Here is a 25899-nt window from a genome sequence, read left to right as displayed (position 1 = left end):
GAACCAGGCCAGAACCTAGGCCAGTTGTCAGGCAATCTATTTTGCTTCCCTCTGCTGGATGTTTGGGTTTGCCAGGATCTTGAAGGCAGATATGCAAATGAGGAGGATCGGTCAATGCCAATACTCCTTTGAATGACTAAGGAGATCAGAACCAACAATAATGCAATGGCAAAGAAAGTGTTGGAAAGTGAAACACCCTGAATGAGTCCATTGACTACACTTGAGAGACACAGAGCCAACACAGTGATGAACCAACAAAAGGAATCAAGCTACGTGATTAACCATGGGTCTGAAGGGATGTGGTCCGCCCCACCCCTTAAGTTTAACGTCTGGTGGGATCCTTCAAAGAAAGCACAAACCTGCAGTGGTGAGTTTAACAAGAGGAACCTTTGAGGACTTGTTTCATATGCAGCACGATTTTACAAGCAACACTGGACTCTGGAACCAGTCGGCAACAAACAGAAGCAGGCTTCAAATAGAATGAGTAAAGGACATTTTCTGAACCATTCACAGCTCTTCAACCAATGGAAGAGGAGAGTATCAAAGGCACACTTGCTTATGCACTGCTTGAACCAAGAGCATGCTGGCAGTGCCCAGTATATACAGAGCTCATGTGCACTGAAATGTGCTTATATGCGCGGTGTGCTATGCATTGCCTTGCTCTCACTGTTCAGTGCAGGCAGTGCTGATGTCTACTATTGTGGTGCTTCATTATCACTGCTGAGTTTATGAACTGATTTGGCGTATGTTCGAACAACCTTCAATTTCCATACTTGCTGCATGCAGTTTAATATGATCCTGCACCACACTAGCCCCCTGCGTGCCCCACAGCAATATATAGTGGCACTGACTGTTGCTGCAGAGTACCCCGGCAGGGACCAGCTGCATTTTGTTCTGGACACTACTCGTACATTGTTGCAGTAGGTCCAGCCATCAGTTCTCTGCAAGGGCAGTGCTGCCCCCCCTTGCTGACACGCACAGGCATTGTCTCGTTCTTGTTGTTCATTGGCTCCCTGGCTGTGCACCAAAGGCCAAGAATGTGCCATGGTTGCTGAGTCATCTTGTGCCCTGGGCACCCCCCAACTGTGTTTGCTGACTGGTAGTGGTGGTAACTGACTCAGACATACCCTGGGCTCTGCCTAACCAGGCCTAAGGTCAGTGCTATGCTGAAAGAGGCACGTAGAATTCAGTGAAAACACCTACCTACACTAATGTACACCATGGGTTACGGTACTCGTGTGATTGTCATGACGTTCCCGTTAATTCCCTAATAGGGCAGGGGATTGAAACTACCTTTAAGTCCCTAGTATAGAACAGGGCCAGTGTTTTAAATGGGCTGGTACTGCCCGGAGTACTGGCACTTTTTTATCTTGAGAGGGAGAGTACCGGCACTTCTCAAGAGAAACGTAATACTTTTAATTGGGTAGTACCGGCACTTCTCAGAAACAAGCAGGTACTCTGGCACAGAGTACCGGCACTTCTATTTTTCCATTTGAATGCCTGAATAGGGCATGGCAGTTAGAGGCCAGCAGCCCTTTCTTCACTTGCATGTGTGCACTACGAAAGCCTGAGGTCAGTTTAAAAGCAGCCTTGTGTTGCTGGACTGCTTTTAAACATGCACATTGTGCCCAAACTCGACTTTGGCACTTAAAAATAGATAACCTACAATGTTTGGGCATATTAGGTACCCCCATAATCTCCCCTAGATGTCCCAGCAGTGGGGAGTCAGGTATTTATAAGGAGGACCCTTATTAAAAAATGAGTTTTATATGCCCTGGGTTAAGTGAAATTGAACATTTCACTCCCCACACTGCGATAAAATGCTTCACAAAATCTACTTCTGTGCTAGGAGCACTGTGGAGGGAGGATCTGCAATATTTTCACATATTCAGAACCCCTAAAGTCTCCCCTAGGTGTTTCAGGGGTGGGAGAGGTCCTGTAGATATAAGCAGGGTTCTTCTAAAAGGTGTTTTTATAGGTGTGGTGTTAGAAAAATAGCCCAAGTCGCTTTTCCAATTGCAAATCCCCTTCCCCATAGGTTAACATGGCAAGAAGTGATTAACTAATAAATCCCACTAGGAGAATTACACAAATAGCATTCAAGGACTTCCCAGAATTGAAAAATCCAACAATATGGTGTTGTTGAATTTCGCCTAAAATGTACAGACAAGACGTTATAAGACTTTCCTGTCTGTAAGCCAAAATTCCGCCTTCCAGTGGTCTGTCCTGATTTGTCAGAGTTAAGTGGATTATCCATCTCTTCTGGGAGGGCAGGGTTCTGCTAAACAGGAATGCCTGAGCAGCGAGAGGGGTCGTAAACAATATACTTCACTGGAAGGAGGAGACAGGTAGAAGACACAGGTTCTTTTACATTTCTATTAGAACCCAGCCAGATGCTAGGCTTAGGGAAGGAATGAGCAGATGCAAGGGAGAGAGACTATGGAGATTAGCCATCCTGGAGGTGTGTTTAGCCAGCTCTTCCCTCCCTGCTGGAAAATAAGCCATGGTGAATTTGGGGGAATTGGTGCCCTCTGGGAGGAAATTGTGCCACACTTTGGAGGATGTGGTCATACCCTGGGGTGTTGCCCTGCACCTCATTGGACAGGAGTATCTTCCTACTTGACCCAGACAACTTGGAATAAGTGTCTGAGTGGGGCAGAGCCTCTCAGATCCGCTGCTTAAAACCTAAGGCAGCAAGAAGGGTCTACGTTGAGGAGTTTGATGAGCATCAACCAGGCCCTACACTGTGAAGATTGCACCTTTTGCACCATCCAGAACTACAGCCCAGTGGACTACCTTGCTTTAAAGTGACTGAAGTGTGGACTCCCAAGCAAGCTACAGGTTAACAGAGCTCACCAGGAACATCACCACCAAGTATCCTCAGCCTGGAATACTACCAGTGGATTTGTAAGGGTTTTGTCAAAGTGGATTGTGGGAACTGAAGTCCCAAACTTTCAAGGACCATCTTGGAGCTTTCAGACCCCTGGAATAAATTCTGGACCCTTTGAGGAACTTCAGGAGGAAGTTCCAGAAGTTTGGAGCAACTTTAGAAAAAAGCACCAGAAGTGGACTAACACGACCTGTGCAGCCAAGCCAGTGAGCCTTAACTGCAAGCCAGCCTGCAGTCCACCCACTGGAAAGCTCCAGAAGTTCAACTTCCAGAATGACCAGGAGTAGGCTGAAACCCAAGCCAGCAAACCCTCACTTAATCCGGCCTGGTGAAGAAGATTGAGGGAGCCCGCAAGAACAAACTCAGTAAACGTTTTTAAGTCCGAACATAAAAAAGTGACCAGGATCAACTGCGAGAGCCAAGCCACCCACCTTCAATCGCGAGCCGGCCTGGATCCTTGGGTCGCCCCGCTGGAAAGCTCAAGAGGTCTGACTTCCATACATTTGACCGGGAGCTTGCCGCAAAATAAAGCCAAGCCGGCGAACCCTCACCGAATCTGTACTGGCTGAGAGCTTCGAGGGACCCCGGGAAGAAAGGCTCCAGAAATGTTTCTAAGTCAGAAGGTAAAAACTATGACCAAGACCTACTGCGAAGGGTAGCCATGCAGGGCTCCATCACAGTCGGCCTAAAACTTTGACTTTGACCCAGTCTAGCGTGACCAGATGTCCCAATAGGAGCTATAGGTTTCTATGTGCTATATAGTGCCAAATCTTAAAAAATTCATATCTCCGGTTCCCTACATTGGATTTGTTTCATTTTGGGGTCATTTTAAAGATAAAAATGTTCTTATTTTTATAATGTGGTGTTGGATTTTTATAGTGTGTTGTGTCTTTGTTATTTACTGAACTAGTGTTTTTAAATGCTTTACATGCCTGTCTTTAAAGTTAAGCCTGCCTGCTCACAGCCAAGCTACCAAGGGTTGAACATGGGAATAGCTTTCTAAGACCTATTTTGAGCCCTAGACTGTGTTAGTGGCCTTTTTGCCAGTCGCAGATATACATTTGCCAACAGCCATTTGTCAAAATAATTTCTGGGAAGTTTCAGAGACACAGGCACACTGCAGTGGACCAAGAGAGACGATCTGCACTGCAGTGTTAATGCCAGCTACACACACACACACACCAGCCGATAGGTTACACAAAGATAATATGGAACAGACATGCAGTGACGCTCAGGCTCCTGTAGTGTTGTACCGCCTTTACCCTATATTTTCAGCCTCCTTCAGGGCAGGCATTCGTGAGCTGGAATCTCCATTCTTGGAGTTTCCATCGATGTGAGCATCAACAGCTGATGCTTTGGGATTAATCATTACCAGGAGCACAGCAGCACTCGTCACAGTAGGATGAACACCAGGAACTCTGAGGGGGGTAGTGCTGCATGCACCAGGACACACTCTCACTGCCTACTGCTGCAGTGCAGCAGTGTGCCCGGAAACTGTCCAGCTCTGACTGCCCAGTGCTGTCCTGATGTCAGGGCTTTAAGTGGGCCGGGCCTTCAGGGGTCTGAGCACCGGCAGTTTTTTAAAGGGGGCCTCAAAACGGGTCTCTATCGGGCTCTCTTTTGTGCGCTGGCACAGAAGGTCCGTTTTTTTCCCCGGACTGCAGTGACAGCAGTTTGCTGTCACTCCAGTCTGGAAAATGCGCTGCGCACACTGCTCACTTCTCACTAGTAGAGAAGTTACGCGTCATGCCAGGTGAGGGTTGTGGGGTAAGGGAAATCCTTTTAAAGAGTCATCTTCTTTCTGGATTTCCCTTCTCTTTCTGAAACGCAAGAGCAGCAACATTGTGGTACGGTCTCCAGGGTTTTAATTGGAAGCGTTTTCAATATTATATGTAACAAGCCTAGTTGCAGCTTATTTATCTTATGCAACTAATAACACTTGACAAAGCCAATAGTCCTTACTTGTTGTAGGTATGATGTTACCTGGATGCAATGGCAGAAACAGCAAAATACAAGTCGGGCCGCACACTATGCTAAACACAGAATTTTAGCATAAGTGTTTTAAAGCCACGCCCCTAATTACACTGGCCACGCCCCTTTGAGAGGCCCCCCAGTTTTTTAATCCCACTTAAAGCCCTGCCTGATGCCATGTACTTTGACATGTCCTCTCCATCCCTGCTCGACGCATGCACTGCTGCAGTATGAGCGGTCTGCCTCACGCTTCCCAGGGAGTCACCCGTGTGCACCGTGTGTGCTGTGCAACCAGAGCACTGCACCCGGGAGTCCGCATCCTTCTACCGAGGTCTCCAGGGTTCAGGCCTCAGCCCTGGATGTCCCCGCCCCTGAGCCAGGGGTCAGATCCTGTTTTTCAGCTCCTCAGAGCGGACTGTAACGTGATTCCCGCCCTTATGCCTCAGCGTGAAATGACCTTCACCTCTCTCTGCGGGTATTTGAAGGTCGAAGAAACTGTGCCCGAGCCTGCCGCTAAGGCTCACCATGATCCAGCAGAAGATATCAGTCACATCATATGATCTGAGTCTACCCATGGACACCTCAAACAACACTACAGGCACAACGGGCCTGGCATTGTGCCCATGCCAAACCTCGAAATGACGGATGAAAGTCACAGAATAACAAAAAGTAATTATGCCATGCTATGCATCATTACATCACAGAGCACACTTCTGCCTGCACTTTAAGACTCACGGTGCTCTTTCTGCATGGTTCAGTTTTTTAACCTTGGCTGTCGTCTTGGTGCTCTGATGTTATTACTGTGTTTTATCATTAGGAAAATATCACCACATATAAGCCCAAGTTTTCGAATCCAAACCCACCTGTTAAGCCATGCTGTCTCTCTAAGGGGGAAGCCCAGTAAAATGGTTCAAGAAAAGAAGAAACTTTACCAAGTCCTACCCAAGGATGGCAGAATGATGCACCATATGTCCATGAACAATATATCCACACTCTTAAACCTATCTTCCTGGAGTTTAAAAGGTTCGATCTATGTGATGCACAAAAGTTAGAGAGCCTGTGGCAGCAAGGGAGCTCCCCCTTCCTCTCTCGGGGTCTGTCAGGCAGTGTGAAGGCCGCTCTGGAGGCCCTGAGACAAAAAGAGGTGTGCAGCTGTAGCAAAGACCAGAGACGATCACGAATGAAACCAAAGATTCCAGAAATCAGGAGTTTGCATCGGTAAGGAAAGTGTGGCTGCTCTGTTATTGCAAGTTTGCGGATGCAGAAGATCCAATCCTAAGCACACTTCTGCTCTCTAGTGGTGGGTCTGTAATATTACAAGTTGTTTTTTTCAAAGTGTTTTGAGTCAGATTCAGGCTTCCTACTGTTTGCTCGCGAGCATGTAATCCTTAAATCCACAATACACTGTGGCACAAACCCAATTTTATTAGATTTAACCTCTCCCGGCCTGTGAATTGTATGTGTTCTTGTGAAACACATTATGATTGCTTTCCTCTTCTTATCCTCTCGCTCGAAAGATGGAAGAGCCAGGTGAACGAACAGGCTGCAAACCTATGCTTACAGGTAGAGAACCTTTACCATGTACAGCATCTTTCTGTCACAGACTCACAATCTACGCATCACCCTTCAAGGCGCGCTGTTGCTTTCCTGGTGCGCGGGGGTGGTAGGGAGTGGAAGAGGGGCCGAATAATGTCACCTATTGAGGCCTCTGCTCTATTGGGGTCTCTTCTGACACCCGCAAGGTGTGCGCCTCCGTGGAAAGGGGTTCGTGGACACGTTGATAGTTTTATTGTTACCATAACTTGAGATTACAGCAGGTAAGAATGTCACAGATGTCCTGGCCGAAAGAGTTCATCTATTTCAGGAAGACAACTTCCCACAGCAGTTCCTCGCGACGGCAGCAATGGACTGCTTCAAAAGCGGAGCAATAAAGTTTTGTAGGATGCACATTAAAATCTCATGACTCGATGCATGCACGTCCCTGGCTGCTCTACCCAACAAGCAGTCAGTCCCACAACACTTTTAAGAAAAGTTATGGCACTCTACCAGAATCCATGAGCTTCCCCCCCTTGCTGAAGTGCATTTTAGGAGCGTCCGAGTGTCTTTCCCGCATGCGCACTGCATTGTACTGCTGGCTCGGTGCCCTCTGCCCTCGAGAGGTGCTCGGAAGGAGCTGTACTTGTCTCCTTAAAGCCCACGGTCATTTCCCCTGTGCTGGAGAGCGGGAAGGCTCGCGCGAGCCTCGTCTCTGCATTTAACACGCTGCCGTGAGGTTGTCCGCTCCGATCAGAGCCACTGTCAGTAAACACTTCACACAGGCTGAGTAACGAGTAAGAGAGTTTGCACTTACGGTGAGTGACGTGAAGGTCATGCACATCCCGCCGAAGCCGTTGAGGGCCAGGGAGACGAAGATGAGGACGGAGAGAGCTGGAAAGAGCAGACACTGTTTCATTATTAACGCAGAACCGAGCACATCATCAGCTACACCCATGCAAACGGCAACAAGCCGCCAAGCCACACAACACAATACACTCCCCCCACCTCTGCGGGACAAGCATTGCCTTCTTCTTCAGATATTCAGAGAGTCTAGTAATGTAATCCAAAGAAAGAAACAAGCCTGCACTGAACAAATACCAGCGCTGCATTAAATGGCTGTCATTTCCGCTGCTTTCCCCCACTCAATCCAGCGGGCCCTCGCACCCATCATAAGAGACACTCACAACCACCCACTGCTCCCAGACTAAGTTACCATAAGAAGGATGGACTCACAGTTTGGATTACTGGCGGCGTAAGCAATCATCAGACACGACACCGCGAAGCAGGCGCTGCAAGAGAGAGGATGAGCAGGTTGGTTCTATACAGCGGGCTGTCACCACCCCAGGAATAAAACATACCGCATAATCACCCTGTTTACCCAGGAAGACAGCAAGTGGGTGTTTGGGAAAAGGAAGTCACAACTAGGGGTGAGGAAGAATAGGGAACTGGGAAAGGTGAGGTGAAGGAAGAGAGAGAAAGGGGTTCGGTCCTCAAAGGTGAGTGACTTATCTGAGATCGATTTTCTGTCATTCATTGTTATTTTTGAGAAATAACACACAGTTCCATAAGATAGTCAAAGGTGTTCTTTGTAGCAGCAGATCTCTTAAATGTGAAAACCGCCAAGATTATTTACATATAATAGAGACTGCCTATTGTTGAAAGAAGCTGATGGCCAGAGTGGATTCTTTTTTTCGGCTTCCACTCTAAAGTGACCATTTGAGCACCAAGAGCCTGATTCACATTAGACCTCTGCACTCGTGCCGGAGTTAACATGTTCTTGCTCCGAAAGAAAGTCATCAATAATGAACCCCAGATTTTTTGCAAATTTCTATGGGGGAGGCATGTTGCCCAGAGGTTCTGGCCACCAAGAGGCAGCCCACATCTGATAGGCCCCACGAATAGCAGGATCTCAGTTGTGTCTGCATTTAACTTTAGACAATGGTCTGGCCTTTGTTTAGTCCAGACTAACTACTTTGGTAAAGTCACTGGTAAAGTGGCTGGATTTTGGTTATGTCAGGCCTTTGGTTAGTCATTCAGTCTGCCACTTCGGTGAGGTACTTATGTAGTTTGCCATGTGTTTCCTCTTTTGTTCTCTCCTAGTGAAATGATCAGCTGGGTAATGTCAGCATACGAACATACATTGAAACCTCATTTCCTAACTATTGTAGCAAAAGAGGCCACATAAACATTTAAAAAGTAGGGCTTAGTGAGGAGCCCTGTGGGACTGCGCATTTGGATTTATGGGAATTGGATCATAAAGAGCCCAGTTAAACTATATACGACTAGTTTTTCAAAAACGAGCCAGCCATTGGAGAGCTTTGCCAATGTCAAAAAGTTTGTTAATCAACAGACTGTGAGACACAGTGTTGAAAGCTGCTGAAAGGGCTAGTAGGATCAGGGCCGCAGACTTGCCCTGATCAACTTCTCATCTAATGTCTTCCAGCACAGCTAACAACATAGACTCAGTGCTATTATTAGCCCGAAAGCCGGGCTTCTAACTCAGTTGTACTCACTTTACCGCTCCAAAACACATGCTTGAGAAACTCCACCATCTTTCCATTTCATGCCCTACAATCACTTACAAAAGCCCTGTGATCATTGTAGCGAGGATGGACGACATCGTCACTTAGACTCAAAGGAAGAGGTGAGCACACGTAAAGGTTGGTCCCTAACTGGTCTAATCCTGATACGTGATCTACTGTGCCCCCAACAGCCCCATTCACTGTGGACATCAAAACTTTCATAGAACTTTCCCTTTGCTACTTGAACAGTGCAGGAACTTGGGTGGGACCCAAGTTCTAGTGGGTGGTGGGATTTAGGGCTCACTGGACTTAGGAACTGCTTTATTAGGAGCTCAGCAGCAGGGTCACCAACCCAGCTGCCTAACCTCACATATGAGCTGCTGAGACAAGAGAACTAATGCCTAGACATATCATAGCCAAGGAACAGCCATTTTATGTCCCTGCCTGGAACCTCTGTCTCATTGATTAGCTACAAGTAACCTAAATGTAGAAGAATTGGCAGTCTCTGAAAGTTTTCAAACACGCTTCAACACAGGTAAAACGCTGGCCACAGGGCACAATGTTAAAGAAAATCAAGTGCATCAAAGGTACGAATACGTTTGGGCTCGTGTTTTACATGTGCATCTTTCTTTTAACTGCTCTTTTTATCTGCCTCTGAATGTAGGCCTATCTTCCTTGGCAGTAATAGCTCTACTTGGACATTCAATTTATTGTATGTTATTTACTGTAGCATGCTCCATCTGTTCCGCAACAGTACCCACAATTAGTACCATAAAACCCCCAAAACCTCAAAAAAGGCTGCACATTCCTCTAAAGAGAAAGTGACTTTCACAGATAGTGGGGGATCCTGCCTTTTCTGGACGGCCCTAAAGAGAAAAGCTTGACATCCGCTGCTGTGCGGATGGTGACAGGCCCCGACTGTGCAAATGAGAAAAAATGAGAATGGGGAGGAGGGAGGTCACTGCCAGGTGATGGGGGCTAAGGGTAGGGGCTGCAAACAACAACAAAATCACAGGGCTCCAGACAGCCCAGCAAATAGCTAAGGAGAGGGAAGTGCCTGAATGGTCCCACAGGTGGAAATTACTGGCCATGGATGGAGGTGAGAGGCACTGAGGGAAGCGTGACTTTAACTAAGATATGTGAGAAGCCAGCCATGTGTAAGTAGGGGACTGGCCCTGGTACTGAATCTCTGCGGTGGGGACTTGCTCCACTGTACCCATCTCATACAGCCTTCAAAATCCGCACTTGTTCATGACAGTGGAAAGTGAGAGTCTAGAAAGAGCCTACTTTGAAGGTGGCTAGCTCGGATGTACGTTGTTACAACACATGCTTTTACAACGCAGGTTTTTCAACGCAAGTCGTTACAACGACTTGCTTTGGGGCGTGCTGGATAGTGAATAGTTTAATTTACTATTCCAACTCCAGTCCCCGTGGATAGTAGGGAAGGTGTTGGATAGTAAATTAAACTATTACCTATCCTAGAGTGCCCCCCAGCGCAATTCGTTGTAATGACTTGCGTTGAAAAACCTGCGTTGTAAAGGCACTGCGTGGTAAAAGTTGCGTCGTAAAGGATGTTTCCCGGCTAGCTCTGGGACAGAGAGGATAGGCCCAGCAGAGGGAGGTCGCCACAACAGAACTCACCTGCCCAGCAGACGCAGCTTGCGGGGTCCATACTTGTCCATGACAATACCCAGCGGCAGGGTGATGGCACTGAGCAGGAAGGAGCCCACTGTGAAGGCCAAGTTGAGCATTTCGTCCTGTTCTTTACAGACCAGCCACCCGTTCAGCTCAATCAGCATCGTCTCCTTCTCCGACTCGTTCCCCGAACTCGAGCTGTTGGTGGAGTTCTCTGCAAGAGTGGAAGAGAGCAAAAGAAAAGGAGAGGTGGTAAAATGATCGCAAATATGTGGCAGCTGTGGCAACATACATCACTGTAGGCCAGAATTCAGGGCCCAGTACTAGTAGGCACCAAAAGAACCCAAAAGAATTACTGAGTCAAACATCACCATGATGGTAGAAAAGGAGTGATGGTCACAGCCTGGGTGACTGAATGGCTAACAAGGTGGAGGGTGTGATGTGAGTGACAACATTGTAACTTGGTAGGAGGTTCAGTGATCTCTTTGGAGAGAAGGAAAATGAGTGAATAGGTCGTTACCTTCATGAAAAACGCAATGAGAGCCACATGGCTCTCCACTGGAGATGCAGGGCCCCGAGGACGGAGGCAGAACAATGCGTTTAGTTCTGTTGTTGACCTCTGGTACATAAGGCAGCTGACACAGCCTAGGGGATACTAGGGCTGTGAGCACAGCCAATTGTGTTGCATCTGGTGTTGGAGGTCAATAGCTGGGGTCTGGCTCCTGAGAGACGAGGCAGGGTATCAGAGTATCATCCGCATATACACAAGTGCTGCCACTCTACAGGGCTTGGGCAATAGGGATCCTCTACATGGTAAAGAGGCTGGGCCCAGTAAACATCCTTGGGAGAAGCCATAAAGGACATCTGTGACCTTGTGAAGGCCCCAGCTTGACCTTGGTGGGAATGGCTTGAGAGGAATCCCTTCAATCATAGTAAGACCTTCTCTCCCGCCCCCACCGCCGCCTCATGTTTCAGATGTGCTCCAGGCAGTGCAGCAGAATGCTGTAATCAGGAGGGCAAGAAATGGGGCAACTTATCAGACGGGGCAGGTTGTCAGGGAGAAGGCACATACACGAGAAGACGGGCACAGGCCGGGAGAGGGCAATAGTTGAGAGTGGGGAAGTGCTTGAAATGGAAAAATAGAAGTTTCTGAGAAGTGCCGGTACTCTCCAATTAAAAGTATTGCATTTCTCTTGAGAAGTTCCGATACTCTACCTCTCCAACTAAAAAAGTGCCGGTACTCCGTACCGGAGAGTACCGGCCCATTTGAAGCACTGGAGTGGGGGCGCGACCCGGGCTCACAAGGAGAGCAACGCACAGAAGGAGCAGGACGTGGACAGAGATGGCAAGACATACCGGGGTTAAAGGGGTGGGGGGTGAACGAGCAGAGGAAGGGGCTTGGCGTGAGAGAAGGCAGGCGGCGGAGTTGGCAACAGCCGTAGGTAGCGGGTCAAAGACCGGGAGAGCAGAGCACAGGCCGGGGCTGGAGAGAGCCCGGCACCCAACACTTAGGATGGCAGGGCAGCCAGAGGATGGGGGGCGGAGTGGTGGTAAGGGAGGGGGGGAGAGAGCAAGTGCACTACAGAGCCTCTGGGCCAGGGCAGACACTGTGTGGAGAGAATTATATGAAAGGGCAAGGAGGGGTGGATGGGCCAGCAGTCAAGGGGAAAATCGGGGCGGGACGCCGAATAAATGGCTGTCAAAACATCAGGTAGAGTGTAAAAAACACATTCCTGAGATGACTTCATGCAACTGGCGAAGTAAACAACCCGGCGGGAGTCCACCAGCTGAGTGACCTCGGCTGACCTCTGCTGCAGCGGGAGCTGAGCCGGGACCTCGAGGGGCCGCCCCCGAGCAGAAGCTGCTGTCAGCGCCTCACAAAGGAGCCGCCGCCCGCCCTCACAGCCACAGAAGCTCCGACCTACGTATCTTTCACACCAGCCACTGGGCCTACCAAACAGCCCTTTTTGTCCCCTTCTCCCTGGGCCTTGCAAGTCACGGACCCTCCCAAACAAGCCCCTATCCTCCCGCCACAGAAGCCACTTGGACCCCGCTGAAAGAAACACGAGCCCCCCACAGCAGATCTCCGGGGTCACTCAAGCAAGTAACTGGGCCAAACTCAAAAGAAACTTTGCCTTTTCTGCGAATCAATGACCACCCCCACAAAAAGTGCTTGAGACCCCCACGGCCCACATCGAACACGCCATTGTGAATTCGCCCTTAAATAAGGTCCTGCCCCCCGCAAAAGCCCTTTGCCCCCTACCAAAGTGACGCCTGACCTGCCTCACACACCAATGAGCCCTTCTCAATAAAGCCCATTGAGCTGCCCTCAGCCCCTTTTCGAAGGCTTGACAAAAGAACTGGTTTGCAGGCAGGGGCGTAAGTACAATTGGTGAAACAGGTGCAGTGGATTATTGAACCCCCGACAGTGCTGTATTTGACTACGCCAACAGCAGTCACGGGGGTCATTTCTCCTTGCTTGCACCAAGGCACTGTTTGCAGTTTGGCTCGGGAACCCCTCTCTCTAGTATGAGAGACCTCATATTTTGAATAGACATGTTTTTGCTGTTTACTATATTATCCTCAGGATGAGAGTGAGAGTGAGTTTCGCCTCCTTGCTGTTTCTAAGAAACCTTTCCTTTCCCACGCACAACACGCATGTTTCCCTAATGAAGGCATGACCGAGTAGAATACAGGGCCTGGGTCCCCACTTCTCCCTGACCGGGCTGTTGGCAGATTCGGGTCTATCGGGGGCTGTGGTCTGAACTATGTAGGAGGGCCAATCTTTAATTCCGGCCTTTGGTCACTCGTTCTGAACTTGGCTAGCATATGTCCAAGACCTATATTTAATGGGCCACCTAAAAATAAGTGATGTCACAATGGCTTTAACAACCTAAAGATGTACCAGGAAAAAAGAGTTGGTCCAGAATCCTTATGGTTGGTGACCTCTGATGGATGATGCAAGACTGGCTATAAAAGGGCAATATATATTTTTTCATTTCAATGGGTGGCCCATATAAGTTTTTGATATTTTGCAACTTTCTCATCTCGTGCATCTTATTCGAAGCAGCCCAGCTTGTTCAACGACCCTCTGTTCCTAGCCGGAGGGTTGTACACCTCTGCTACAAGCTGTGACCGCTAGAAAACTATTTAATCTCCTGGCATGGTCCCGCAGTAAGCCTTACAACGCCCTTGGTGTGTCTCATAAAAAGCTAAATAATTGCATTTTGGGGGTTTCTGTGCAATTTCTATTAATTTATTCGGGTTTCTTGATGGGGATTCTAATTAATGCTGCAGTGGGGTGTTGTGCGGTGATGCTTGGAGGTTCCCAGTGGTACTCCTGAGCTGGTGGTCACAGAGGAGGTGGCCAGGTCTGTTGCCAATGGCCTCTGCAGTGCGCTGTCAGGCTGCGCTGCTACCGGGCCATGCTGGGCTGTACTAGTAAGGACGCACCAGATGCAGCTGCGCTTGGTAGAGGTTGCGCTGGAATATAGGACTCCAGACGCTCCTTAATGAGACTGATTATATGAGCACGTAGTGTCTGGCAGTGGAAGTTATTTGGGTCACTCTTCTTAATATAGCCCCAGCACATGAATAGGTGCGGCGCTCATCACTGGCGCAGAGGGCACCTCCCTGGCTCTGATCTGGATGTGCCCTTTCTGATTAGAACTTGTTGACAGTCTGACCCTGCAGATGTTCCCGTCAGAGGGTCGAGGTATATGTCTGCATACAACACCCATGCTATTTTTGAGGCGTCTGGCAGATGGCCGCCATCTTCCCTTCCATCTTCCGAGCAGCGCGGACCCCCCCCCTTCCTTTGCCATGTTCCAGCATTAACTTCTCTTAGTTTATTTTCTCTTTCCAATTGCCCATTCGTTTTCCCACTTCCCTTCTCCACACTTGCCTCGATTTCCAATGTAGCACAAGGCACTTTGTCGGCATGGTAAGCCGATATCGTCAGGGGAAATGCACCCAAAATTGTTGTTCATTTATTAAATTTTGGCGCACATATTAGTGAGAATATAGCACGCTACAGTGATGGAGTGATGGAATTAAAAAAATTAAACAGTGCGCCGAATTTACAAATTGACATTGTGTGAGAATGCATATAGGAAGAGCATATTAAAAGTCATGACTGTCTGTAGAAGTGAAAATAAATGTATATTTGCTGTTTAGAATAATGGAGAGCGTAGCTGCTTAGTGAGTTAAGAGCCCTTATTCACGTAGTGTACATTCTTTCATTCCTCTTTTAAAGTCAAGGTTTGAGGGGGCCGTTGGCTCCTTGGAAGGTTATTACAACCTGTTGTGAATATCCCTTTCTGCTGTACACAGAAGCACTTCAGGCAGTGTGAGATTATAAATACAGTAGTGGAATTTGTAGTCCACCCCTAGTTTCCAAATAATTGTTGTCCATTGCAGCATCTGTTTGGGCCTGCCGTCTGCATCACTGCCCTCCCCAGGCCCCAGTACGACACAATACAACGTATTTCACTGGCAAGAAAAGTCAGGCAAGTATTGGCAAAGTAAATGCGCGCAGTACACAAAGTAATACACGAGTATCAAGGATGCTTCTGAACTAGGCCGCATTATTCTCTCTCTGGTCCACGCTGTTTCCGGTATCACCTAGAAGACAGAGCCTACCTTGTGGCTCCCTCGTGCCTCCCTTTCCACCACCTCCCGACTCCCCTCCCCCTTCCTCACTCATTTCGAGCTCTTTGCTCCCCACCCCCACTCTTCAGACAGCCAGGTTATCAGTTTGGATAGGGTTACAACAGGAAACAGATGTGGGTGAAAGGTCGGAAGAAGCAGAACAACAAGACGCAGCTCAGGCTGAGTCAGCACAGAGAGCGCGGGCCGCTGCGTCAGGGGAGGCGCGAGCTGTCTCTGCGGATCCTCGCGCCGCTCTCCCGTGCCAGGCCGGGCCTGCGAGCTCGAGCTGTGCAGGTGATCAGCTGTGCCGGGCATGCGCTGCGCTTAGTTCTGCTGGGACTGGGAGACCACAGACAAAGTCGGGTTGTGTTAAAAGCTGCTCTTTTTTTCTGTATCTTAGTAGTCCTGCGCGTCCTCTCGCGGTCATTATTTGTGAGGTGAATCCCACCCCGAGATAGCAATAGAAATTACTTGCAAAATAAAAAATAAAAAAACAATCATTTTGTGCACATTGGATGGATGCAACAAGACCTGGACAGCTTTCTTTTTTTTTTAGTCCTGTTCCGTGCTAACCGCCAGGATCTGCGAGGTCGTCGGTGCCTCTGCAAAACAGTTTGGGCTTAGGTGAGTTGCTGTGCGCAAAACAGGCGCAAGCACCAAACGTGGACATTTACAGACTGATTTATGCTCACGTTTGAATGCGAGCAAACTGCCTCTGCACAAATGTTGAGTGCCTCGGAGTGTCCTGGCTGCTTGGCAAAGAGCTGTGGCACCAACAAAGTAGAAAAAAACGACATGTTTCAGCTGAACTTAAATCAACACGTGTTTTATTTACTTTGAAGCACACGGGCTAGAGAGAAGCATGATGCAAGTAGGCATCAACACAAGCAAAAATGCAAAACGTACCCAGAATTACTTAAAGAGGAATGGACACTTTTTGACTTCTGCTTCTGGCCTTGAAACAGTTAATGGCTCGTGGCTGTTTACCATGAAAGAGCTGGACAAGAAATGTCATGGCAGCAGCATTTTACTTGTGCAATCATCTTTCTTGCTGAACTTCATGTTGGAACCAAACAGGACTTAGTGAGGGCCAAATAAAGCTCTTTCAACACAGAAAACACAAGTCTCATGTATTGGCACTCCCGCAACTTTAGTAAGAGCTATATACATGTTGCAATACAATACGAGAAACATCTGTTCTAGTAATAGTACCAGTCCAGGCTACCCTAGAAATGTCCTCTTCCTGCTCCACTTCTACAGCACTTGGCATGAAGGAGGCTTTCCCTTTTGTTCCGTAAGTGTTGTAGAAGACGGCCTCAAAGCCAACTCTCGTCGCCATTAACGCATACAAAAGACAGGACCAGACTTAGACACCTGTAGACATGGCCCACTGACAGCACAACACCCACCACAGCCCATCACTACTCATCGTCTTTATTCACAGTGATGAAGCTGCAGAAACAAGAAAAGAAGCCTGCAACACACAAAACATGTGGATGGTAAGTCCAGCCCTTAATACTAAGGAGATGTGGCCCCAACAATGCTGTAGGCGGTCTGCATTCTGCGGTGACTGCTTCAGGCATCAGTTTCATCAGCATGTTCCAGTACACCATTATTTGTTTGGCCTTCCTACTCTTAGAGGGCGTTGCTACTGGTGGCACCAAAGTGCCATGTTCCTTCCATTTCTCCTACAATGAAGCCTGTACGGATGAGGCAGCAGCGCCCTCACACAGGGAGGCCTCCATATGTAGTGAACTTTTCCCATCGTCACCTATTTATAGACTGAGCTGGCAGGAAGTCAGACCCAGGCACATCTCACAGACGTTTCTTTGTTCCAAAAAGCTTGCAGAATCCCCCTCCCCCACTGCTTTTGGTGGCTGATCGGGTGTCCTTTGGTTAGTGCTGCAACTGGCTTGTAGACAGTGCTTCTTGGGGTTCGCCTTCTGCCACGCCATCTGTGCAGCATGTTCAGGAATTACCCAGTGGTCAGTGGAAGTCTCTTTGGCCACAAGCAGGAGATTCCCAAACCCCACAACTGCCATATGTTGTTGCATTTGGTCTCGTGAGGTTACGCCTGAGATGGGCAAACGCTGATCTCCCATCCTGAGTACACATGGAAATACTCCGTTAATAAGAATGTGACCTGGGATATCCTAGAGCTAAGAAAAGGCTCAAAGTTAAAGTTATGTGGGCGTGCCCTCCAGTGCACTGACATTGTGCACTTCCTTTCTACAATGCACGTCCATAACACTTATATTTACCATGACAATGCGATGTACAGCATACCATGCACAATGCTTCGTACAGTGCAAAGCAGCACAAGCCATTGTATTTACTTCACAGATATCAGACACATCACTTCTACGTAGTACAGCGGTGCAAGGTGTCCTGTCCATTACAATTCCCTGAGTGGGGCCCGCCCCGCTAATGGCTGATTCACTTTCATTGCATGTGTCTGAGCGGTCTGAGCATGTCATTCAATATACATACCGTATACATGGGTACAATGGTCCTGGCTATGCAATCCAAAACAGATGCCTTGTACAATTCACCTGTGCAATAATCTGGAATAGCAATGATGGGACAGCTTTCATACAAAGTACTCTGAAAACCGAGTATCCTTTATAGGTGCATGCTGTGCTTAATTTAAGCCAGTGGTTTCCGGTGCGCGACAATGGTACTTAATTATCAACACCAGCACTTGTGGCAGTCTGCCACATGGTGGCACTGTTTGTGCAATTTATAGATGAGCACAACATTAGATGTTTATTAACTTAATATACATTAAAATGACTAAAACCTGCAGACCAAGCCATTCGTTTAGTTTTTGGGGCCTGAAATAGTCTGGATTGTCACACTTGTAGGAGTATGACAGTTAATAGTTGTGTTGGTACTGTCATTGGCAGCTCTGGAAGGGAAAATGGGCGGTGTAAGCTGCAGTGGCCTCTTGTCAAGGGCCCTGGCACTTATTGTTTTTACAAATTAAGCACTGTAATTAATGTATGTGAACTTAAGTGGCCTGTCCCTATTATCGCTGGCATTTACCCCCTCCCCTGTATCTCTCCCTGGGGTCTTGAATATCTATGACCCTTACAGTAAATGTATTTTCCGGGCTCCCAAGTATTTCTGTTCTCTATACAGGCCCTTCTCCTTCTGGACTGTGGTGTAGCTCTGCTCTCAATCTGGCTGCTCTCTTTTTGGACCCTGATATCTCTCACCACCGCCTGCCCCATTCTGACGTCCTCTGGAGTATGTGTTCCATGTCCTGCTAACCACCAACCCCTCCTATCTTTCTGCATAATAGATTTACTCTAGTACCTGTCCACCTCTGGCTTCTGAAGCATCTCTGTAAAGTGCACAGCCGCCCACCCATGTTCTCTGGTGTATCACTGCTCTCTGCTCACCCTTATTCTGAACTCTGCAGCACGTTACCCTTCTTTAAGGTATTTCTGGCTCTAGCTTTGCCCACTCCTCCTTGAGTTCTTTGAGTATCCATGGCCTCCTGGCCAGCCATCCTGCTTTCACTGGACATTGTTTTGTTTGTGCAAAGAGATCGGAGGTCACACCGCCCTCCCTACCCGCTGTCTTGTGAAATCCTGGGCCATCTCATATTGCTGGCGAGGTAGTTCCTTCTGTCCCCAACGTCAGCACTTTAATCAGTTTTATGATCTTCGTGCGTCAGGCTCCAGAAGTCAGGCCGCACCCCATATTCGGATGCACAGAGTCATCAGATCCTGCTAAGCCTTGAGTAGGCAAGAATAGTAAAACCCACGCACATTTTAACAGTTCAACGCCCACTATTATGTCTAGTTTGAGGGTGCACAGAGGCCATTTTGGTTGCATGCCCAGCAGTGTGCTAAAAACTACTAAACACTGACAACTTACTTAAACCAGTGACCAGCGGACCAAAGTTCCAGGACCTTAGGGAATGCTAATATGGACAAAGATGGGATCCAGCACGGAAAAATACTAGACTTAAGAAAATGAGGGGAGCAATGTCCATGAAAACAAAAGGGAATAAGGTTGGGGGAGCAGTGTAGCCCTTTGGCACGCTCTGATATTACTACGGGTCTAAAAGCATAACAATGACCTCCAGAGAAATGACTAGTGACCCGTTTCTCCATCAAATTGAATCCAAACAAGGCAGAGTTTTGACTCTAGTGACTTTTCCTCGATGTTATCCTGGCTAAAAATAGTAGCCACTCAAGGGATTGTCCACTATGGTTTCTTAAGCTAAGACCCTGTGCATTATACTGAAGACCCAGCTCTATAATCCCCTCTTGTCACTCAAAAATAGCCAAGATCAGTGGCCCCAGACCAGCGTGTAGGGATTCACCAAAACCTATAACTAAATGCATAAAATGTAAAATGCTATATTCCTCCCTCCATGAAACACCCGCCCCATTTATCTAGAAAACTCGCGTAAGGCTGCACTCGCCCTGTGATGCTATCTAGGTTATATTGTTACACTGGGTACAGTTCTGCTCTCTTTACAGCGCTTTGCTGCCCATGTTGCAAAATGTGTGTAATATAATGTTTCAAAACAATATATAAACTTCTGGGAAACAAATGGGGTGAAGAGGTTCCCTTATCAAGGAGGCAGGGTTTTGAGTAGTACGAGTAAACTAACTGTGGAGAGGAGGTTGGTTAGGATGGACAGGGCGTAGTCAACCGTCACAAAAATCGAAGTGCGTGAAAAGAATATGCAGCGCCATCTGGCCTGCCAGCAAGCGCAATCAGGAAATGCTCCTCAGCAGAAAGTGGAAGCCGACCCTTGAGCTCTACCTCCGAGCCAACAGCAGATAAGGAGCTGCCGGAGGCTTTCTGTGGGGATCTGATTGTAGGTGTCTGTCGCATTTTCTATTCCAAGGGTGCACCCGCGCTGCGCCCCTAGATGCAGCTCAATCTTTACATTCAGAGGTGTGGCTGGCCCTTTAGTCCTGGATACCCTTCATTTTCTCCATTCAGGGTGTTTCTCATTCTCTACTCCTATGGTTGCACCTCACTCTCTACATCCAGGGTTGCAACTTGCTCTCCGTTGCCCAAAACACCTTGCTCTTTTCTCTCAGCCCCAAGCTCGTTACTCCAAGTGGGGTAAGTAGCGCTCTACTTTACAAGTAGTTTTCTGCCTTCGCTCTCTACCCCAATGTGCTAACCAGATCCTTATTTGCCTTCAGGGGTTCTCCAACTCTTTCTCAGCCCCAGACACTTTTTAATCTTCTATCCCAATCATGGGGGCTCTTGGCCAATCCCTCGCGGCTGTTTAGCAGCTCTCAAACCTCTTTGTGCTCAAGTGCACTCTAGTCACCTTAAAGGTTATCCCCCGGGGCTCTCTTATTTATGGGGGGTCTACTGTCCCTTACACTTCTTCGAATTTTCTGAAACTTCCCAGAACCTTCTATGGTTTCACCTGGTCCCCACCCCTCCTGTCCAGAGACACCACTCCACTTATTCTACGTAATGTGCCGAGCATAATGCTTTCCAGGTATCTGAAGTGTGGCCACAAATCTGGGTAAACTCTTTTTCCTCACTTTCTAGAAAGAAACAAGTGAAACAGACTGTGTCTATCAGGGGAATTTACAATAGGTACATGCACGAAACTAAACAGTTCGTTCAGATACTCCTAAATGCCCCTCCGCTCCCAACCGTTCCACAATATAGGCAGGGGTCTCATAAGTCAGTAACGAAAGAAAATACAATTCATTGTTGTTTATTTCTCCAGAGAACAGCAGCGCCGGCAACCTTCTCTAACATGCACAGTAATAATTAACTAGCAAAAGAACTAGTGAATGGATATTTCCTCTTTTCGTCTTCCACCAGCGCTTTCTCTGGAGCCCAGTAACTGTGAAATCTATCTTGGACAACAGGAATCGAAGGGCAGAGGTGGAGGAGGAAGTAAAAAAGGGGGGTTGTGAGTCCAGTGCATGAAAAGTGCAGGTTAGGCTAGCAATAAAGAAGGAGAGTGCGGTACAGTGTCACTTCAGAGGGGAGGAGATGGTTATCTTAAATATGCCAGGCACCTGACTCCCTAAGCAGAGACCTTAGACCTTTCCGTCACGACCAGTTGTCAATGGGCTCCCTCCTGGACCTGCAACTTCAGGTGTGTTCTGTTTATGGAAATGCTTCCCTTCTAATGACCTCAATGGCCCCAAGAATGCTCTTACCAGGCAGAGGCTTGTTCTGTCAATGCCCTGCTTACCTGGATAGTGGCACAGGTAGGAGTAAAAGCCCTCTGACTTCAGCATAATGAGTAAGGAGCCCCAACCCAGCAGCACAGCTGAAAAGAGGAGGTTCTCAATTACGGCGGTGGAGGCCATCCACCATCGGCGCTGGTGGGCCGTTGCTAGTGTGGGAGCCATGTTGAATGTTTGGAGAGGGGTCTTTCTTTACAGCGTAGATCTGAAAAACAAAGAATAGATCAGCCTTAATAGGGTTGCTCTTCAATCCTTATTGCACTGCCACGCATCCTACCACCATTGACTACAGCACCACTGATCACTCCTACTATGACACACACCACAGTCGAGAAGAGATGTACAATACTTCCTGCAGACGACAAAAGACCTTTATTAAACCCTTCAATTCAAAATGAATGCCTCTGCAGGAGCAGGGTGGGAGAGAGGGTCAGGAGTTGCATTGGTCGAAAGAGAGAACAGGTAGATTCGGACTAAACCTGACATTCAAAATGCAATTCTACTGAAGGTGGGGGGAGGGGCTGTAGGTGCACACAGCTCTTTTGTATTATAAGGTCACCTCAGGGGCAAACAATATAGTCGTTCCTCAACCTCCCCTGGAATGTTTCCTCACTTTGCTGAAGGCAACGAGTCTCAAGAGCAGGCACGCGCCTGTTTTCTACCCAACTAAGAAACTGTGCCCATCAATGACAAACCCCACTCGCGCCCTTTATCACTGGGCAGCTCATGGAGTCAATACACAATGACTAAGGTGTTAGGCTGATGGAGTGGACTGCCTTAATGTTAAGGAAGACATAGATGATAGAGTCGTGCATATTCTTTACCCGAAATATAGAACCAAAACAGCAGAATATTGCAGGAGTATCTGCCATACATATCTGATTGTTACGGAAAAAGTACGTAATACCACAGGTGCCCTGGGAGTGTGGCATTCCCATGTAATAGGTTATATTTTAATATGCTTGCATAAGAAGCAGGGGCTTATTGAATTCTGCTTTTATCAGCCGATCAACTTGAAGTCCACTGGTTTCATATTTCAACCGTGTGGGCTTGACAATGAAACAAAGGTGAGGGCTATCATCAGAAAGGAAGATTAATTCAAATAATTCAAATTATTCATGGTAGACTCCTCCAGGAATAAAGTCAACCAGAAGCCAAATGTGAGAAGGCTGATCTCTCTGATGCAGCCATTATCAGCTCTGCGTCCGAAGTATGGCTTCTCCTTTGGGCCACAAGCCCTTACAGCACCTCCAGACGATAAAAAACAAACCCTTAACATTGCACGTTTTTTCTGTGTAGCTAGTCAGTTAGCATTCTTGTAAATAAGGTATTCATTTGTTTTAACTTTTTATTTTTTATGGGGATTTAACACTAATAGACATTTGGGTGTGTCACTGTTTTTATTATTCCTATAAACAGCTACACATCTTCCTACTTTCCACACTTTTATTATAAGTCTATTTGGAGCCATTCTCTTGGGAAATGGAGCTATGAGAGAATAGAAATAAAAGGGCAGCTGTGCACAGTGAGGTTCGTTCTTGACTTGAAAAGGTCTGTGGAAACCAGAAATGTCAACTCGCCAGAAAGAGGGGAGCCATTTTTCGCTTTTATTGCTTAAAATATGTTGATATATTTAGCCTATTTATAATTTGACTCCAACGGTACCCATCAGTCGCATTAATGTCAGTTGATAAATAAAACTCTCATGCCATGCAAAATCACCCTCGAGTGTTAAAACATTAGCATGCATAGGAAGAATGCGATACAGAGGAGAAGGCGAGGGGCAAGGAAAGAGATGACAAACCAGGCCTCATAACTTGTAAAACAATGAAAACATAGGCATTTAAACAAAAGAAAAGGTATAAGACTAAAGTCAATAACTCTAGAAAATATGTTCTGCACGGGGTGAGGGGTCCCTTTAATGAGTATGCGAATGAGTTGTAATACAATTATTTTGAGCGACCGTCTAAAAAGGCAGAGTTGGGAAGGTTTGAAAAATATTGAAGGAAAGGCATGCGAATTTGTCAACATTCTTACCCAAAAAATAGGGGCTGGTATTATGCCCCTCGAAAGGAATGATAGCAACAATATACCATGTTATCTATATTAACATCGACCATCCCTGCTGCCCCACCGCGCTACTTTCTTCACTTTCCTATTAGCTAAACCTATACAATGACGCGCGTTCCTGAGATCAGTGGATCGGCCTCTGCAGCCTCATAGGCTGAGGCACTCCGCCTCGGCGCTTCTCATTGGTGTGCCGGACGGTCGCTAGGCTGCGGCTCCCACGCCTGTTCAGCTGGAGCCGGTTCGAACCGGCAGGCGCGAGAGAGGGGAGCCGCAGAACAACCGGTGCACGCGGAAGGGGGACACTGCGCAGGTGCCCGGGCGGCGCGCGCCTTGCAGACTGAGCTCATCCTGCGGGACAAGGGTACAGCGGCGCACGAGCCTGGCCGGCAGTGCACGAGCCTGAGCGCGAGCTGTACTACCCAGCGCCGAAGTTCTTGCTCCAGCGCCCATGCTGTGATCATATTTGCTTGGTTATTGCCCCCATTCTCCAGTCACTGTCCCCGTGTTCGTTATATTCTCCCAACTCCACATTTTATTCCTAGCAGGTTTGCAACTGTCCCCGATGCTTAATTTGATAGCAGTTGAGCTGTCACTGCCCAAATTAATACCACCAGTAGTGTCGGCAACATTTATCTTGTTGTCGATTGCTCCTGCTTTTGTGCGGATACTCATTATGCCTGCGGTTGTTCCTTATTGTCTGTCATAATGCAGAACATCCCCTGTATTATAGCCAATCGTCAGATATTGCCACGGTTCTATAACCTTTCTCTCCACTGCTATAGTTAATGTCACTACAGCTGCTTTGGTACACATTGGTCCAGCTAATGCCCCAGTGCCCCCTGCCTATTATCTCAATACTTGTATTAATCTGTTTTTTCACCAGTTCCACAGTTTTTGTCCCCAGTGCGTTTTTTATTGTCGCCGCACCGCATCAAGGCTCACTAGACTCATTATTGCCCTAGTTCTCGTGCTATTATTTCAAAAGCCCAGGCTATTTGCCCATGGCGCCCCAGTGAACCTGGCAGGAAAGAGCTGGTGCTGTAGTACTCCTGTCAATGTGCTAGTCCTCACTATTAACAACATCCCTCTCGTACACAGAGCAACAGTTCCAGGTCTCACTGCTATTATGTAGATTATGTGCTACTGACATGGTGTTCAAGATATTAAAACAATCAACTATTTGTACCCCCCCTGCACCTCTCACGTTTTGCCAATGGTCATAATATCCACGTATGAAGTACCTCCTATTACCCTAATAATCATAATATTCCCAACCCCAGCTTATTGCACCAGTGCCAATGCTTCTGTGTCAAACGTTCTACTGTCTTCGTGGTCCTGCCGCTCTACCAGTTAGGTGTTTATTGCCCCAGTGCCCGTGCGACTGTCACAAAGTTATTTCCACTATGTATTTCCCCTGAGCCCGTTATCGCTCCAGAAGCACTGCTATCTCCCCAACTATCCTTGATGTCCTCGTCGCCCTGCGTCCCCAGTACCTCCGTAGCTGCCCATGGCTCCGGATTATTGCATAAGTGCCCCTGCCATTTGCCACATTTGCGCAGTTATCGATCATCCTAGTGCACAGATGTTCCACCCATTAGTCCTAATTCCACGCAGTCCTCATCCTAAAACCAGCAATTGCTTCGTCTAATTGCCCCTGTCATCCATTTGCCCACTTGCTATTTTTATTGCCACCACAACAATGTTTCCATATTTGGTATCTATCTTCGTACTATCCCAGCCCCTGTCATGCCCATGTAATTGCCCTCTGTTCTCCTGTAACTGCCCTCTCTTTACCTTTGGCTGTGATGGAGCTGTTGGTCCTGCTCCCTTTGTTCCTTCCTGGCCGGGCTAACCCTCTCCCTAGCCCGGTGTTCCTTGCCGGGCTCCCCCTGCCCCTCGGACCGGCTTCCGCGTCTTGCGCCCGTCCGCACCTTTCCTTGGGCTCTTTATTCCGATCCTCTTTTATTCATCTCAGTCTGAAAGGCATAAACACGGCTCGTCGCCGATTGGCTAAGCGGACCACAGCTGTACGCTGATTTGAACAATGAAATGGTACTCCTTGCTGATTGGGTGGTGGCTGTTTCCAGCCCAGACTGAACGAATCAGCTGCCGGAAGCAGAGAGAGACAAACAACTCTGAGAAAAATACTTTCTGAGAAGAGAAAGAACGAAAACAAGAAAGCTGGTGACCCCCACCCAGAAATATTCCTCTGCCGGATAAGTGACATTTCCATGCCGCGATAACGCGCTTCCAGACAAAGACCTCCTTCAGAGATAGATATGACATATTTCCTTTACCAAACCCCAACCCGTTTCGGGTTAAATTGATCACCCTACCACCATCAATTCACCTCCAGAGCCCCTAAAATTCCATAACAGTTTTCCATCCAAAGCAAATTAATAACGCTCATCTCAAACATACCTCCATAGCA

The 25899-nt window shown here is 47.7% G+C and overlaps 1 protein-coding gene across 1 annotated transcript in view; it reads right to left on the bottom strand.

The window, feature by feature from the left end:
• The window catches only part of SLC43A2 (solute carrier family 43 member 2), a 77460-nt gene extending 52018 nt beyond the window's left edge, over positions 1–25442 (bottom strand). The window contains exons 1-5 of the mRNA XM_078680167.1: positions 25263–25442; positions 21404–21603; positions 10561–10768; positions 7631–7686; positions 7212–7288 (exon numbers count right to left, since the gene is read on the bottom strand). Of these exons, the coding sequence (XP_078536293.1) occupies positions 7212–7288; positions 7631–7686; positions 10561–10768; positions 21404–21563 (501 nt within the window). The 5' untranslated portion in view covers positions 21564–21603; positions 25263–25442. The remainder of the gene's footprint in view (positions 1–7211; positions 7289–7630; positions 7687–10560; positions 10769–21403; positions 21604–25262) is intronic.
• Positions 25443–25899: the final 457 nt, after the last annotated feature.

The sequence above is a fragment of the Lissotriton helveticus genome, chromosome 3_1 (genome assembly GCF_964261635.1).
Source record: "Lissotriton helveticus chromosome 3_1, aLisHel1.1, whole genome shotgun sequence".
Lineage (NCBI taxonomy): Eukaryota > Metazoa > Chordata > Amphibia > Caudata > Salamandridae > Lissotriton > Lissotriton helveticus.
The sequence above is the reverse complement of the archived record's forward strand: the minus strand, read 5'-3'. Positions and strand labels throughout refer to the sequence as shown.